The sequence below is a fragment of the Symphalangus syndactylus genome, chromosome 11 (genome assembly GCF_028878055.3).
Source record: "Symphalangus syndactylus isolate Jambi chromosome 11, NHGRI_mSymSyn1-v2.1_pri, whole genome shotgun sequence".
NCBI lineage: Eukaryota > Metazoa > Chordata > Mammalia > Primates > Hylobatidae > Symphalangus > Symphalangus syndactylus.
The window spans coordinates 69,831,609-69,848,274 of NC_072433.2; the positions used below are offsets into that span (position 1 = coordinate 69,831,609).

Sequence of the window (16,666 nt, forward strand, 5' to 3'; positions counted from 1 at the left end):
CCGCGCCTGACGCCCGGGGCCTGGAACCGCGCTGCAACCGCGGCCTCTTTCCCTGGTTCTGGCCCGGTGAGCAAGGCCTAGCAATCTCTCCCGCATCACAAAAGGTTGGGTCAATTAAGGCTCATCCGAAAGCATCTGTTGAGCCCCGGGCAACAGCTTAGCCAAATAAACTGCAGCTACACGTTAGGAAACACTGGTACAAACCAACAGGCAGCCTTTCCGCCCTTGTGGAGAGACTAGCAGCATCAAGATAAGCCCAAGTGTGCTGGAAAACACATGAGCTCTTTAGTAAGAGCAGGCGACATGCAAGACACCATAGTAACAAGAACAGAGGTCCTGAGGCTGGATGTGGAACACAAGTTTGAGGATGACCAACTGAGACCAGTGTTGCTGGAGCACAAAGAGCCAAGGAGAGAAATGGCAGGCTAAGGCTGGAATATGCAGGTATGAAGCGCAACCTGGGTTCTTCGGCGCCATGGCAAAGGTTTTGCTCTTGATCCTACGGAAAATGGGCAACCAAGGCAATTGTTTTCCAAAGATCCTAAACAGTGTAAAGCTAGGCTTTGATCAAAGGGCTAATTAACCCATACTTACTATTTGTTAACAGGAGTTTCTTATACCAGATTTAAAGCGGAAGGCTCACAACTTCAACCATGCCACTATATCCATGAAAACTCTGAAGCAAGTATTTGTGGACAGCAAAATCTACATGTACTCAATACCTAGCTTAAATTATGAAAACACAACCAATCTTGTCTCTACACTAAACCACTTCATTTGCTGACTGGTCTTTGAAGACATGAAGGTCTCTGACAACCTCATGAGAAGATACTGAAAACATCAGTCTTGTCGTGTACCTTATCTCCCTTGCCTGGCATATACTTCCATCAACTAAATGATTCAATGCTTGCATTCTCCTAAACACCTTTAAATAATAAACAGAGTGGGGAGCAATTTTGAGCTTACTATTTATCATCTTCAGTCCCTGAAAGATGGACACCAGAATGTGCATTTCCAAGGGTACCTAAGATAATCTATGTGCAATGAAATTTGGTAACTGCTTGAAGTGTTGCACCAGATATGGAAAATACCAAGAATAAAAAAAGTATCTCACTAGAATTTCAGTGAATTTTTGAAGTTCCCTTAAAGTTCTTAAAGTAATACTACAACACTGCACATTTATTCCAGATCTATCTCATTTTCTTATTCCACAGGATGAGGGAAACTGTGCCAGGTTACAAATGTTATTATCTCTAGAGAATCCTGAAACAACCCTGTCTTATCGTCTCCTAAAATTGGTACAGGTCCTGCGTTTGCTGGTTTAGAATTAAAAAAAAAGGCGGGGGGGTGGTGGTGGCAAAGAACACAATCTTTGTGGTGAGAACAGGGGACAATAAGATACATTTTTTGGCATATGAAAATTTATTACTACAGTGTTTTCACCATTAAAATTTATGATCTTGGTCTTTCCTTCTTGCCTTTGTATAGGGCCAAAAGAGACACATTGGCTACTTTGACAACCTTAAAGCGGACTCCAGGAATATCACCAACAGCATGACCTTTGCGACCAAATCCAGCAACCAGAACTTCATCGTTTTCCTGGAATAAAATAAAAAGTTTATTTTTGCTGTCAGTGGCGATCACAAAAATACTTTCATGTGAGGAAACTCCCTTGCATCAGATAAAAATGTGAGGGAGGCCACCCCAAGAACAAAAGGTACGATAGAGTTGAAATACTCACCTCAATAAAGTTCAAGCAACCGTCGTTGGGTACAAAGGCTGTGATTTTCTTGCCATTCTTGATCAGCTGGACCCTGACACACTTCCTAATGGCAGAATTTGGCTGTTTGGCTTCAACTCCTCTGAAATACAAAAGGCATAGCACTGTGAGCTGGCTTTCTGAAAAAGATAATTTTTTCACATTAACTAGAGAACTAATGAGAAATTGTTTCTATCTTTTCAATCTAACCTCAAATGGCTGAACTGAAGTCCTGTGATGTCAACCTAGTTTTCTGCCAATCTTATTTTCATTAGCACAATGGGGGAAATTTCTAGACCTTTTAGTTATAAAAGTAGACTGGAGTGGCAGCGTGGACCTGTAGTCCCAACTACTTGCGAGGCTGACGTGGGAGGATCTATGCCTAGAAGATCAAGACGGCCAGCCTGTGTGACAAGGGACCCTATCTCATAAAAAAAAAAAAAAAAAAAAAAAGAAAAAGAAAAAAGTTATCTAAGAATTAGAAAGTCTGGGCCGGGCACAGTGGCTCACACCTGTAATTCCAGCACTTTCGGAGGCAGAGGCAGGCATCTCACCTGAGGTCAGGAGTTTGAGACTAGCCTGGTCAACATGGTAAAACCCCATCTCTACTAAAAATACAAAATATTAGGTGGTGTGGTAGTGGGCGCCTGTAATCCCAGCTACCTGGGAGGCTGAGGCAGGAGAACTGCTTGAACCTGGGAGGCTAAGGTTGCAGGGAGCCTTGCGCTACTGCACACCAGCCTGGGTGACAGAGCTAGACTCTATCTCAAAAAAGTCTGGGTTCAAATGGCTCTACCATCAAATATGATATAACTATATGAAATTATTATTTTAAAAAGTCAAAACCAGTCAAATACTGGCAGTTTCATGTCTCAATCTTAGGTGTATGACCTCAGTTAATTCTGACGCAAGTCACTTCTCTTCACCTTAGCTTTATCAAGTCGAAAAATCATTTGACTGCAGATTCAATAGCTGACACGTGCCATTTACTTATAACAACTCCCACAGCAAAAGTGTTTGTGTCCTTTACTTCATCATTGCTAGTATCTTCTCTAATTCCTCCCAGGCCAACGTTAAATAAAAACCTTAACTACGTAATTCCCAAAAACTAATTTTACCAACTGTTAAATAGAACAAACGCTTTGCAATTTTACCCCACAACGCCCAAATGACTACTACTACACAAAAACCTGCAATTACTTTCAAAACAAGAATTCGTAAGTTTATGTCTCGAATTCCTATAATAAACTAAAACTTGACGGGAGCAATGGGCTTACACTTTCTCCAGCACGATTCCTTTTGCATGAGAAGCACCTCCAAAAGGGTTGGCCTTCAGGGCTGTGCCCAAATGAGCTTTCTTATACTGTTTATCATGCCACTTCTGGTCTCGTCGGTGACTACGGAGCTTCCTAGCAGTACGAAGTCCACGACACTTGCCTAAAAATTAAATATTTTAGTTCTTCCGCAAAAACATGCCATCTGTTTCCCATCTTCTAAGACACTCGCCTCACCTGGAATAAACCCTTAAGCCGACTGGCTCTCGTACTATTTATTGGCTTGTGGGCCAAACATTTGGCCTTCAAGTTCCCCTGAACCGACTAATAAAAGTTCGAAGAGGGCTCCCAAAGGACGAGGCCCCGCTCGAATGCTCGGGAGGACGCGCTGGTCTCCCTGCGTCCCTCGGTCCCGCGACCTCGGCGGCCTCCGCGCCTCATGGGCCCCTTCCGCGCCGGACCATGTGCCTCCTGGAGCGGCGCTTCCCCGGCCCTCCCCCATGGAACCTCTCCATGGCATCCCCCGCCCTACTCTATTTGCATCCGCCCGCCCGTCCCCAAGACCCCAAGTCCCGCTTGCGGCGCCCGTAAACGGGCCACAACAGCTCACCCATCCTGTCGGCGCCACAGGTCTGAGCGAAAGAGAGAAGCAGCGCAGGAAGGAGCCACAAGCCACCGCGAGCAAGCCCCGCCCAACCCAAGGACCCCGCGCCGCTGTCTGCGCCGCGCCTGACCCGAGGCTGGGGTCTCTCCTTTGAAAACGACGCGTTTGCATCACTTTCCTGAGCCAGAATCTGCGTCTTATTTAATTTTCAAGAAATTCAGAGATATCTAATTTGCATGGTTTTTTTTCCCCCTTTTTCTTGTGAATGCTGGAGACCGGAGGAACATGGACTACCAATCCCAGATGTGTTGCATGGGACCCGCTCACCGCGCAGGCGCCCTTGCCCAAGCCACTGCGAGCGGGACGCGGGGCTGGGCTGGGCGGAGCTAGGTCCGAGTAGGAAGGAGTCGCTGAGCTGAATCTTTGTGGTGTGGAGCTGAGTGGGGCGGGAGTCCTCCGAGTAGTCTGGAAAATTAGACTTCTGAGCCTTAATTTATACTCGTAAGCAGCATAGTAAATTGTAAAATATAGTGAAGCAATGTAGTGTAGTAACTAAAACCCCAAGCTTTGGAGCCAGATTGCGCCTTTAACCCTAAAGTTGCCGTTTATTTTGACTGGCGAGTCATTTACTTATTTATTTATTTATTTTTATTTTTATTTTTCCTGAGACAGGGTCTCACTCTGTCTTTCAGGCTGGAGTGCAGTGGTGCAATCTCGGCTCACTACAACCTCCGCCTCCCGGGTTCAAGCGATTGTCCCACCTCAGCCTGCTGAGTAGCTGGGATTACAGGCGTCCACTACCACGCCCGGCTAATTTTTGTATTTTCAGTAGAGACAGGGTTTCACCATGTTGGCCAGGCTGGTCTCGATCTCCTGACCTCGAGTGATCCGCCAGCCTCGGCCTCCCAATGTGCTGGGATTACAGGCGTGAGACACCGTGCCCGGCCATTTAATTAAGTCTTTAATACTGTTTCTCCTGTAAGATGAACTAGCTGTGAGAGGTTTCTGGGATATTGGTTCACTCAGCAAGGATGTTTAAAAATGCCTTCTATGTGCCAGACGCTGTTTTAGGTACCGGAGTTGGCGGTTAAATTAAGAGAGTGAAGGTTTCTGCTCTGATAGTGTTTATATTCTAAGTGTGAGGGGACAGACTAGATAGATAGATAGATAGATAGGTACCGGAGTTGGCGGTTAAATTAAGAGAGTGAAGGTTTCTGCTCTGATAGTGTTTATATTCTAAGTGTGAGGGGACAGACTAGATAGATAGATAGATAGATGGATAGATAGATAGATAGATGTAAATTAAATAAATAGATGATTTTTACATACTGTAGAGCTATAGAGAAAATATAGCTGGATGGGTGATAGTGACTTGGGGATGGGGGTGGCTACTCTGAATAGGGTAGTTTAAGGAGACATCTCTGTGCAGATGTAGAATGGGCTAGTGCTTTTTAAGAACTGAAAGATCAGTGAAGAAGGGGAGCCTAGTGACTGAGGAGTAGTGTGGCATTAGATGGGGTCTGAGAGTTACACAGGAACATGTGGAGCCTGTAGGCCATGGTAAAGCCTTTTTCTACTCTTCTGGTGATTTAAGGCCATTGTAAAGTTTTGAGCATGGGAGTAGGTAGCAAAATAAGATTTATATTTTTATGGGATTACTCTGGCTGTTGAGAGGAGAAAAAGACATGAATCTGGGAGGCCACTTGGGAAGGCATTGCAGTAGTTCAGATGAGAGATGGTGATAGCTTGGACCCTCAGTGGAGATGGTAAAAAGTGGTTGGGTCAGATACACTGGTGGTAGAATGAACAGAATTTGCTCAGGACTGTAGGATGTGAGAGAGGAGTTAATTACAGCACTATGATTTTTGACTTCAGCACTTGGGTGAGTTGTAGAGTTGTGAGTTGTGAGTTGGGTGAGTTCTAAAGTGGGAAATAAGAGGAGAGGAGCAAATTTCAAAGGAGGAAATGAAGAGTTCTGGTTTGGATGTGTTAAGTTTGAACTGTCTAACATACAGGGATGTGAAGTGGACAGTTGGATATATGATAAGAAGCTCAGGAGTAATCAATGAATAAATAGTATTAAAACTATGGCTCTGGTTGAGATAGCTTAGGTGATGACTGTAGGTAGAACAGAAAGATTAGAGTCCTGAGCACACCAAAGTTTAGTGGTACAGAAGAGAAGGCAGGTGAAGCAAAACAGATGAAGAAAGAGTGGCCAATGTTGGCCGGGCGCGGTGGCTCACGCTTGTAATCGCAGCACTTTGGGAGGCCGAGGCGGGCGGATCACGAGGTCAGGAGATAGAGACCACGGTGAAACCCCGTCTCTACTAAAAATACAAAAAAAAATTAGCCGGGCGTGGTGGCGGGCGCCTGTAGTCCCAGCTACTCGGAGAGGCTGAGGCAGGAGAATGGCGTGAACCCGGGAGGCGGAGCTTGCAGTGAGCCGAGATTGCGCCACTGCACTCCAGCCTGGGCGACAGAGCGAGACTCCGTCTCAAAAAAAAAAAAAAAAAAAAGAGTGGCCAATGTTACACTCTGTTCAAAGCCAAGTGAAGAAGGGAGTGAGAAAGTGTGAAAAGAGATGAGGACTGAGAATTGTCTTTTGGACTTGAAAATGTGGAGGTTACTGGTCACTTTGTCAAATGGGGTTTCCACGGAGTACTGAAAGTAAAGGCTGATGGGATCGGAGTGAAGAGAATATGGGAGGGAAGGAAGTCTAGACAGCAACTATAGACAATTTTTGAAAGACATTTTTTATGTGCAGAGAAATGGCACCCTATTTGGAGGGGAATCTGGAGTTGGAGGGTTTTATTTTTAAGATGACAACTTTTATGACATTTTTATATGCTGATCAGATTGAGAAAATTAAAAATGGGTTATTCAGCAGAGAAAGGGGATAATTGCAGGAGCAACTCCTTAAGTAGACTAGAAGGGTACCCAAGTGGAGGAGTTAACTGTAGGAACAATAACAGTTTATGTACGGTAGTAGAGTGACGGGTACAGCTGCAAGTAAATTGGAAGATTTGATGATAGGAAGTTGTGAAACTTCACTTTTGACTTATTTTTTCAATTTTTTCAATGAAATAAAAAGCAAGGCCATCAGTGAAGAGAAAGAGTGGGAGAAAAAGGTTTGAGGAGAGAAGGTAAGATGTGAAATCATCATCAATGATAACAATACAAGCATTAGATAGTATTTACTATGTGCCAGATTCTATTTTTGGCTTATATTTATTAACTCATTTTATTCTCATAAGGAATTTTACTGAGGGACAGATAAAAATAATTTTACTGAGGGACAGATATGCAAAAACTGAGGCTTTGGTAAGTTTAACTTCCCCAAGATCACATATTTAGTAAGTGGTAGAAGTAAGATTTTAACCCAGGTAATCTGGTTTTAAAATCTTATATTTGACCCCTATGTTATACTGCCTTCTAATCTAGAATGGTAGGAAAATGCATTGACAAGAAAATAGGTTTGTTGAGCAGTTCTGAGAGCCCATCTGAAATCTATGTTTATGAAGTGACATCAGTGAGTTGTGTGTATTTCTTCACATTCATTCAGTGAAATAACTGAATAGGTGAGGAGGTGGATTTAAATGGCTGGGGTTGAGGTCTAGTCAGATAAGTATGATGGAGGGAGGGCAAGGGATTATTTGCAACAACATAGATGAACCTGGAGGACATTACGGTAAGTGAAAGAAGCCAGGCACAAAAAGACAGATACTGTATGTTTTCACTTATATGTGGAATCTAAAAATTTTGAACAGATAGAAGCAGTGAGTAGAATGGTGGGCATGGGAGTGTGTGGGATTTGGGGAGCTGTTGGTCAAAGGATACAAAGGTTTAGTTTGACAGGAGGAGAACATTTTCAAGAGACTTGTTGAATTACATGGTGACTCCAGTTGACCTGCAAACAATACGGGTTTGAATTGTGTAGGTCCACATACAGGCGGATTTTCTTCTGCCTCTGACACCCCGAGAAAGCAAAAACTTCTCTTCCTCTTCCTCCTCCTCAGCCTACTCTATGTGAAGACTGTGAGGATGAAGACCTTTATGATGATCCATTTCCATTTAATGAGTAGTAAGTAAATTTTCTCTTCTTTATAATTTTGTTATTAACATTCATTTCTGTGGCTTAATTTACTGTAAGAATATGGTATGTAATACACGTAACATGAAATATGTGTTAATAGGCTGTATATGTTATCAGTAAGAGTTCCAGTCAACAGTAGGCTATTAGTAGTTAAGTTTTTGGAAAGTCGGAAGTTATACACAGATTTTCTACTGTGTGGGGAGATCAGCATCCCTAACCCCCATGTTGTTCAAGGGTCAACTGTATAAATAACAAAGCTTATATTGAAAATTGCTAAAAGAATAGATTTTAAGTGTTCTCACCACAGAAAAATGATACAAAAGTATTTGAGGTAATGCATATGTTAGCTCTATTTAACCATTGTACAATGTATATATATTTTAAAATATGTTGTACACCATAAATATACACAGATTTTGTTAAAGAGTAAATAATTTAAAAATAAATTAATATTTAAAAAAGATGGAGCCGCACAAAAAGTGATTACTCAATGAAATTGGAAGCAAAAATCAACTCCGGATAAATTAAGGGCTCAAATATCAATAAGAAAACTTTGAAAGTCTTAATAGAGAACAAAGGTGAATATCTTTTTGAACTTAGGAAAGGAAGATGTATCTACACATGACAAGAATGATAAATTTGATCATATTAAAATTAAGACCCTCTATTCATCAAAAACATCTGAAAGAAAATGAAAAGACTAGTTCCATACTGAGAATTGCTATTCATAGCCACAAAACTTACAAAGGATTAATATTTTTAAAAATTTCTGGCCGGGCTCAGTGGCTCCCGCCTCTAATCCCAGCACTTTGGGAGGCCGAGGCAGGGGGATCATGTGAGGTCAGGAATTCGAGACCAGCCTGGCCAACATGGTGAAACCCCCTCTCTACTGAAAATACAAAAATTAGCCAGGCGTGGTGGCACGTGCCTGTAATCCCAGTTACTCAGGAGGCTGAGGCAGGAAAATCGCTTGAACTCAGGAGGCAGAGGTTGCAGTGAGCCGAGATGGCTCCATTGCACTCCAGCCTGGGCAACAAAGTGAGACTCTGTCTCAAAAGAAACGAACAAAAAAATCCCTTCTACAGAATAATAAGAAAAGAACAAATAATACAATGAGAAAACATTACAAAGGACATGAATAGACCAGCCATGGTGGCTCACACCTGTAATCCTAGCATTTTGGGAAGCTGAGGCAGGTGGATCACTTGAGGTCAGGAGTTCGAGACCAGCCTGGCCAACATAGTGAAATCCCATCTGTTACTAAAAATACAAAGAAAAAAAAATTAGCTGGGCATGGTCGCGTCTGCCTGTAGTCCCAACTACTTGGGAGGCTGAGGCAGGAGAATCGCCTGAACCCGGGTGGCAGAGGTTGCAGTGAACCAAGATCACACTACTGCACTCTAGCCTGGGCAACAGAGCAAGACTCCGTCTCCAAAAAAAAAAAAAAAAAAAAGACATGAATAGGCATATCATAAAGAAGGAAAACATGTATGACCCATAAATATTTGAAGAGGTATTCATCATGTCTGATTATGATATAAATATTAAACTTACTTGAAATTAGTTGGGGGAATTCTTCCTCTTTTTTTGTTGTCTCTAAGTGTTCGTATAAAATTGGGATGATTTGTTCCTTGAAGGTTTAGTCAAACATCCTGTAAAACCATTGGGGCCTGGTGTTTTCTTTATGGGAAGATTATTAACCACAGCTTAAATCTCTTTAATAGTTAAAGAAATATTTGTAAAACTGTAGGTTTTTTTTTTTTAGTCAGATCTGGTAAGTCATTTTTCTAGGAATGTATCCATTTCATCTAAGTTTTCAAAATTATTTCATAAAGCTGTTATGACATTCTATTATGGGTATGTATATATACATATGTGTATATATTATATATTTGTGTTGGAAGGTTCCAAACTATGACTTCAGTTTCTTTAGTAGATGTAGTGCTATTCAGGTTATTTTTTCTTGAGTGAGCTTTGATGGTATGTGCCTTTCTCGGAATTTGTCCATTTCATCTAATTTGTCTAACTTATGGCATGAAGCTATTTGTAATATTCTCCTATTATCTTTTTAATATCCATAGATTTATAGTGATTTCTCATCTTTCATTCCTGATTTTGGTGATTTGTGTCTTCTCTCTTTCTCTCTTGTTTCTTGGTCAGTGTATTAGTCAAGGTTCTTCAGAAAAACAGAACCAATAGAATGTATATGCATGCACATGCATGCACACACACAAGGAGGATTTATTATGAGAAACTGGCTCATGCAGTTGTGGAGGCTAAGAAGTCCCACAATCTGCTGTCTGCAAGCTGGAGACCAAAGATATCAGTTGTTTAATTCAGTCTGAGTTTGAAGGCCTAAGAACTGGGGCTGCTAACTGTGTAAATCTTAGTGCAAGGGCTAGAAAAGATGAGATGAGATGAGATGTCAGGGAGAAATAAGGGGCAAATTCCTTCTTCTGCCTTTTGTTCTATTTCAAGCCCTCAATGGATTGGATGATGTCTGCATTGGAGAGGGCAGTCTGCTTTACTGAGTCCCCTGACTCAAATGCCAATCTTATCCAGAAACATCTTCACAGATACACTCAGAAATAATGTTGAATCTGGCCATCCCTAGGGCCAGTCAAGTTGATACATAGAACTAACCATCACAGTCAGCTAGAAGTCTAACAATCTTATTGATCTGTTCAAAGAACCAGCTTTTTGTTTCACTAATTTTCTGTTATTTTTATTTATTTATTTATTTTACTTTTTTTCTTTTCTTTCTTTTTTTTTTCAGCATGAACTATCAAGTAATCTATTGGTTTTTTGTTTGTTTGTTTTCAATGTCATTTGGCCTTTATTATTTACTTTCTTCTGCTTGTTTTGGACTTAAATTAGCTCTTTTCTTTTTTTTTTTTTTTTTTGGTTTATTAAAGTGGAAGTTTAGATATATATATTTTTGATTCTTTCTAATTTGGTCTTGAGGTCTCTCTCTGGAGAGTGGCTATAAAATACATCCTTGCTGTGATGGGACTCCCTGATGGTTACAGATGCTTACAATGTACATTTCATGGGACACTTCTTTATCCTGGGGGATGGATGGCCTAATGCTTAAATGTCTGACCCATGCCCAGGTGTCCCTTTCACAGTACACTTGTTTTACTGGCAGACACCCTGTGGTTCCTTGTTGACCTGTGTCTAGTTTATTCCTACCAAGATAGCCTTTCTCTAGGAGAGCCCTGACGAGGAAAGAAATCTGGGTTTGTCAGCAGATGAAACACAGAGGAGGTAGCACAACAAAACACATCATATAACAGAAGCAGTTTGATTCCTTGACAGAACCCAGAAAGAACAGGGCAGCACACCTTGCAGGGCTGTTTGGGACACACATGCTCAACCAGTGGGTGGGGGCAAGAGAGAGGCAGAGACAGAGGACTTGTGGGATTAAAGCATTTATTGGGGTCCAAAGTATTATCCAAGCAGGTTTCCCATGGGGAGTTTTCATTGGTGGGTTTAAAGCAAGCAGGCATGAGTTCTGTGGGGCCACGCTGTGACTGAGAGATGGTTATTGTGACATTTCCATGCAGTCTGTGTGGGGTGTGAGGGTCAGTGGGGCATGTCCATGGGGCTGTATCTAGCTTCCCCATAGGGAGGTTATCAACCGGAGGCAATTGTGTCGGGGGCTATCTAGATCGACCCCATTGAGGAACTGGGAAGAGGTAGAGAAATGGAAAGTGTGTCAAGTGTGACTAAGCCCTGCTTTGGTATATGAGAAAGTTCAGCTTACATTCAGAATTGATGCTGAGGAACATAACATTATAGAATTCACTACAGTCATTGATTTGAAACCTTCAATCTTTTCTAATATATTTCATGCTCTACATATCCCTCTAAGCACTGCTTGAGCTGCACGCCTCAGGTTTTGGTATGTTTTAGTTTTAATTCAATTCAAAATGTTTATTAATATCTCTTTTGACTTCCTTTTTGAACCATGGAATTAGAAGTATGTTACTTATTTTCAAATATTTGGGAATTTCCAAATATATGTGAATTTTCTATGCACATTTGAAAAGAGAGTATATTCTGCTGATGTTGGGTGGAGCATTCTATAAATATTAACTAGCCCAAGGTGGTTGATAGAGCTATTCAGGTCTTCTGCATCCTGTATTCAGGATGACAGCGACATTAAGTGGAGGGAGGTGAGGATCATACTTGCATGTTGGATCATATTTGGATGTTGGATTATGGCTTTCAGTAATGAGCTTAATTATTACATTTTTGTACATTTTAAAAATCCCACAAATAAGGCATGAACCAATGGTCAAAGTGTTATGAGCCAAGGATTATGATTACTATTTCTCAGAAAAGAAAAAAAAGGGATTTAATTTTTGTTTCTTGGTGCTTTAAATTTTGAATTTTTCACTTTTTGATGAACTTATTACTTAATTTGGAGCCAGAAAGTAGAAGGGACTATCCTTTGATATTGGACTCTAAAGTTCCCTAAAAGAGTACCCTGAAAGAATCTGCTTGGAGTTAAAGGAAAAAAAAAACAAGACCCTGGGGCTGCAGACTGGTGAGCCGGCAGGAAAGTAGAGGAAGGTAAAGTCAGAGAGGTGGGCAGGGCCAACTTGTGTCCAAACTGTAGGCCGGGATAAGAGATTGGGGTTTTATTCCATCTGTAATGAGAAGCACTGGAGGGGTTAAAGTAAGAGAGTGACAAGATCAAATCTACATTTTAAAATGCTCACCGTGCCTGCTATAGAAGAACCATGACAGAGGGGCAAGGCCTCAGGTTATTTAAGGAGGGGGCTGCTACAATAGTCCAGGTGAGAGGGAGTAGGTAGTAACTTTGGAGGTAGAGAGATGTCATACTCTTCAGGATATATTTTGGAGTTAGGTCATGAACGAAAGAGCAAAAGAACTGACATCATCACTGTCACCATCACCACCATCACCGTTTCTAATATGAACTGAGTGTTGTTTTGGTGCCAGACATAGGACTACTAAGCATTTCACATGCATAATATCTTTTAATCCTCAAAACAATCCCTATGTCATAGGTGCTATTAGCCCCATTTTACAAAGAGAAAATGGAAACTTAAAGAAGTTAACTTGCTTAACTTCTTTGTTTGTTGGTTTTCAGATTAGTAATAAGGCAGAAGTTTGATTTTTAAGTTTAGAAAAAATTTTAATGAATGTGAACTAAATAAGGCACAAAATGGAAACAGAATAGACAAACATCGGGAAAACTAGAGAGTTATTGTTAAGATAAAAGTATTTTTATTGTAAGTTTCAACCTGCTATCTTTGGGTTACTATAGAGTATATGAAAACCAAGAGACACCATCACGAAAGAATCCTATTTGGTAGCTCTTGCAATGTGGGGGGAGTGGGAGCAGGAAGGAGAACAATTTTCCCTCTTTTCTGTTATCTTCCAAGTAGAAGGAGTTTAATTAGTAAACTGGTTTCCGTCTGTCACTTTACTCATCCCATGCCACGTAAGGATGTGTGACATCTGTAACACATTTAGAAAGAGTAGTCTGGGCATGTTCAGCTTTTCCTTTTCTGAGACCAGCCTGACCACAGAGCATGCATTTCCCCTGTTTTTTTCCTAGGCAGGTCTTTTTCTCCCACCAAGAGCCCAATGCTGCCAGGATAGGCTGCCGTGTCTGTCTTCTGGTGGGAGGGCTCAGTTACAATCCATTTTGCTCCTACTCTAAGCTTTCCGCCATTCTCTGTCCTGGCCTTGCACACCGGTAAAGGTGGCATTTGGGCCTCTGCTTGTCTTACCCCTTGTGCTATTTCTCATTTGGTTTAACATTTAGTTGGGGTAGAAAGGCATTTCTATTTGATTTCTCTCAGGGACACCCCACTCTCTCCAACCAAGAAGAAAGGTAGGTATTCATGTATTAGATCAGCTGATGAGGAGATTTAGGTCAAAAGTGATCATGATTCTTGATAGCACCCTGGGCAGAGCTAGCCATTTTGGGAGAAGAGCCAAAGGTTTTTACAATGTTGACGATTAATACTGGAACATTTAGGGGGGTTGGAAATGATTCCTAGTACTTTAACTAGAAAAATGGAGGCAGCAGTTGCTATGGAAATGTGACAAATTAAAATAACAGCTTTAAGTGAGCATGAAGAAGCAGTGAGGGTAAGACCGATTATTACGTGCTCTGTGTAACTACTCATGATGAATGTTGAGTGCTTCATTTTCCTGATTAAATTATTAAACACAATTTTTTCTTTATCCAAAATGAATGATATTTCTTTTCTTTTTTTTTTTGAGACGAAGTCTCGCTCTGTCACCCAGGCTGGAGTGCAATGGTGCGATCTTGGCTCACTGCAACCTCCGCCTCCCAGGTTCATGCCATTCTCCTGCCTCAGCCTCCTGGGTAGCTGGGATTACAGGTGCCGCCACCATGCCCGGCTAATTTTTTGTATTTTTAGTAGAGATCGGGTTTCACTATGTTGGCCAGGTTGGTCTCGAACTCCTGACCTCGTGATCTGCCCACCTCGGCCTCCCAAAGTGGTGGGATTACAGGCGTGAGCCACTGCACCCGGCCTGAATGAGATTTCTTATCCTCTCATTCTAGCTACTGCTTGGTGCAGTGATTATTTCTTCTCACATCTATTCCAAGGTAGAACTAAGGAAATAAGTCTGTGTTGCCATATGATCTTACTAATATTCAGAGCTGATCTTTAAAATCTGGTTATTATAATTAAACCTCTGTGTAGGATCTAAGGGGAGTTGACAAAGCTGTTCTTTGATGCTCTTTGTAAAATTCCTGGAAGGGAGGTATAATTTTAAGATGCATATTAAAAGTTATTCTCCAGGTGTTCTTGAGCTTGGCTGAGAACCAAGCAAAGGGAAATAAACTTCTATTTCAGTAAGGATCTTTGAGTTCTAAGAAAAGAAAGATAATTTTTCTTACTAGGAAAAGAAAGATAATTTTTCTCACTACAATGTGAGAAATGTGTTAGAATCTCCTTCCCTGGAGAGATTTCAGAACTGGGTAGATGGACCAGATCTGTGTTGTGGATGAGTTCAGTGGGGAAACAGTTGATCTTTGGTGATGGAGCATGGCAGAAGTGACTCTTGCAGCCCTTGTATTCCACAGTAAAATGAAAAATCATCAGAATTCTTTCAAGATTATTCAAATATAATATGTAAATGAGTATAATGTATAAATATAAAAATTCCTACCAAAATAAGCATGCAAAATGTCAGACACTTTATATTATTAAGACTTTATCGCTTAAAGGGCTTTACTGTAAAACAATTTTTTCCTTTAAAAAAAAGAACAAGAGAGAAAAGGAAGGAAATAGAGGAAGAAAAAAAGAAAAGAAGAAGAGAGGGGGTTCTGGGTTTGTATTGCTGTACAAAAGAACAGAAGCAATTTTTCTATTGATTTAAAAATTGCTTTTTGATCTCGTTGGTTCTAGCAATCATTACTAATTGTGAGGATAGCCAAAATGAATGACTCTGTAGCCAGTTCATAGATACAGCCATTTCACATACTATGGAATAGTGTGCTCATATATGTGTGAATTTTAAAATTACTTAGATGGGTTTTAAGTTAGAATTCACAAATGTATTTAATTATTTAGAAAATAATATCTTGGAGTTGTTACCAAGTAGTTGTATATAATACTCCCTTTGAAACTAAGTGTGCATGGCCGGGCATGGTGGCTCATACCTGTAATCCCAGCACTTTGGGAGGCCGAGGCAGGTAGATCACCTGAGGTCAGGAGTTTGAAACCAGCCTGGCCAACATGTAGTGAAACCTCGTCTCTACTAAAATTACAAAAATGATCCAGGTGCAGTGGCTCACGCATGTAGAGTCCCAAGCTACTCGGGAGGCTGAGGCGTGAGAATCACTTGAACCAGGGAGGTAGAGATTGCAGTGAGCTGAGATCATGCCATTGCACTCCGGTCTGTGCAACAGAGTGAGACTCCGTCTCAAAAAAAAAAAAAAAAGGAAACTAAGTGTGCTGGCTAATTTATATCCAAATAATTCATTTTGCCCTTATTATAAATGTGACTTCAAGGATAAGCCAACATCACATGACACATATTCTCAACCTGAGTTTCATCTCAGTGTCTCTGTCAAGGTGGACATCACAGGTGCCCGGTGATAGCATGTTTTGAGGGTAGCGGAGGCTTTTTCCTTCCCTGGGACCCAGGTCTGTGAGGCTCAAGCCTCTCTTCCTAGTCTTGCCTTGATTACCACACTAAAAGTGTCATTTAGCAAATCCTTCTAATCAAGGCTCTTTTGTACTTTAGGTAAAGAAACCCATATCAGAGTGTCTTGTCTATTATATACCTGCCACTTTGTCTCCTTCATTTAATCAGCCATTGCCTGGGGAAGAGGTGGGGCTGACCTCAAGAAAAGTCACTGGTTTGCTGGGTGAATATTCCAAAGGTGTTTACATTTCTGCATGTTACTGGGCTGGGAGGATTTTGGGGACAAGGACTGTATTTTTCACTTTGTATTCCTGGTAAATAATCTAGCACGGTGACAGTCAGTATTTGTTGAATGCACAAATTTGTTTCAAGAGCAGGCCTCCTGTCTTAGTTTAGCTCGAGCAGCCCAGAACACAATTAAGGGCCATTAATCTGGCACATCATCTGTGTTCCAAGAACTCAAAGGGAAACCTAAAGTGAGAAACATGAACATTTAAATTAAAAGCACTTACAACTATTTAATGTACCATCCTGATTCTAATTAATGCAGAAGTTAATTTGATGAAAATTGGTAGAAAACATGGCAGCAATTTTGCTCTGAACTTGATAAAGAGTTATACAGTACCTCCTGCTCCTTGGGGAATGGAGGGTGCTATGAACTGATGTAACCTGGATTTTGTCTGTTCCCATTTTCAAGTGGCAGAATTCTATGGAATACTTGAATTAATTGATTTTCCATTATAGTTGCCTAAAGACTCAGGCCTTGGGAG

At 41.1% G+C, this 16,666-nt stretch overlaps 2 protein-coding genes across 2 annotated transcripts in view; one reads left to right on the top strand and one right to left on the bottom strand.

The window, feature by feature from the left end:
* Nucleotides 1-1,399: 1,399 nt before the first annotated feature.
* Nucleotides 1,400-4,004, bottom strand: RPS23 (ribosomal protein S23). The gene is made up of 4 exons (XM_055233299.2): nt 3,644-4,004; nt 3,037-3,196; nt 1,742-1,862; nt 1,400-1,599 (listed from the first exon to the last, which is right to left on the bottom strand). The coding sequence occupies exons 1-4, from the start codon at nt 3,645-3,647 to the stop codon at nt 1,453-1,455; spliced, it is 432 nt and encodes a 143-aa protein (XP_055089274.1). The 5' UTR covers nt 3,648-4,004; the 3' UTR covers nt 1,400-1,452.
* Nucleotides 4,005-4,043: 39 nt separating this feature from the next.
* The window catches only part of LOC129457792 (V-type proton ATPase subunit S1-like), a 258,643-nt gene continuing 246,020 nt past the window's right edge, over nt 4,044-16,666 (top strand). The window contains exons 1-3 of the mRNA XM_063612829.1: nt 4,044-4,138; nt 6,733-6,780; nt 7,654-7,718. Of these exons, the coding sequence (XP_063468899.1) occupies nt 7,679-7,718 (40 nt within the window). The 5' untranslated portion in view covers nt 4,044-4,138; nt 6,733-6,780; nt 7,654-7,678. The remainder of the gene's footprint in view (nt 4,139-6,732; nt 6,781-7,653; nt 7,719-16,666) is intronic.

Excerpts from the sequence above, each read along its gene's own strand:
- RPS23 (XM_055233299.2), bottom strand. Across the intron at positions 1,863-3,036 it reads GGAATCGTGCTGGAGAAAGT|AGGAGTTGAAGCCAAACAGC; the intron begins GTAAGCCCATTG and ends TTTGTATTTCAG. Across the intron at positions 1,600-1,741 it reads GTTGCTTGAACTTTATTGAG|GAAAACGATGAAGTTCTGGT; the intron begins GTGAGTATTTCA and ends ATTTTATTCCAG.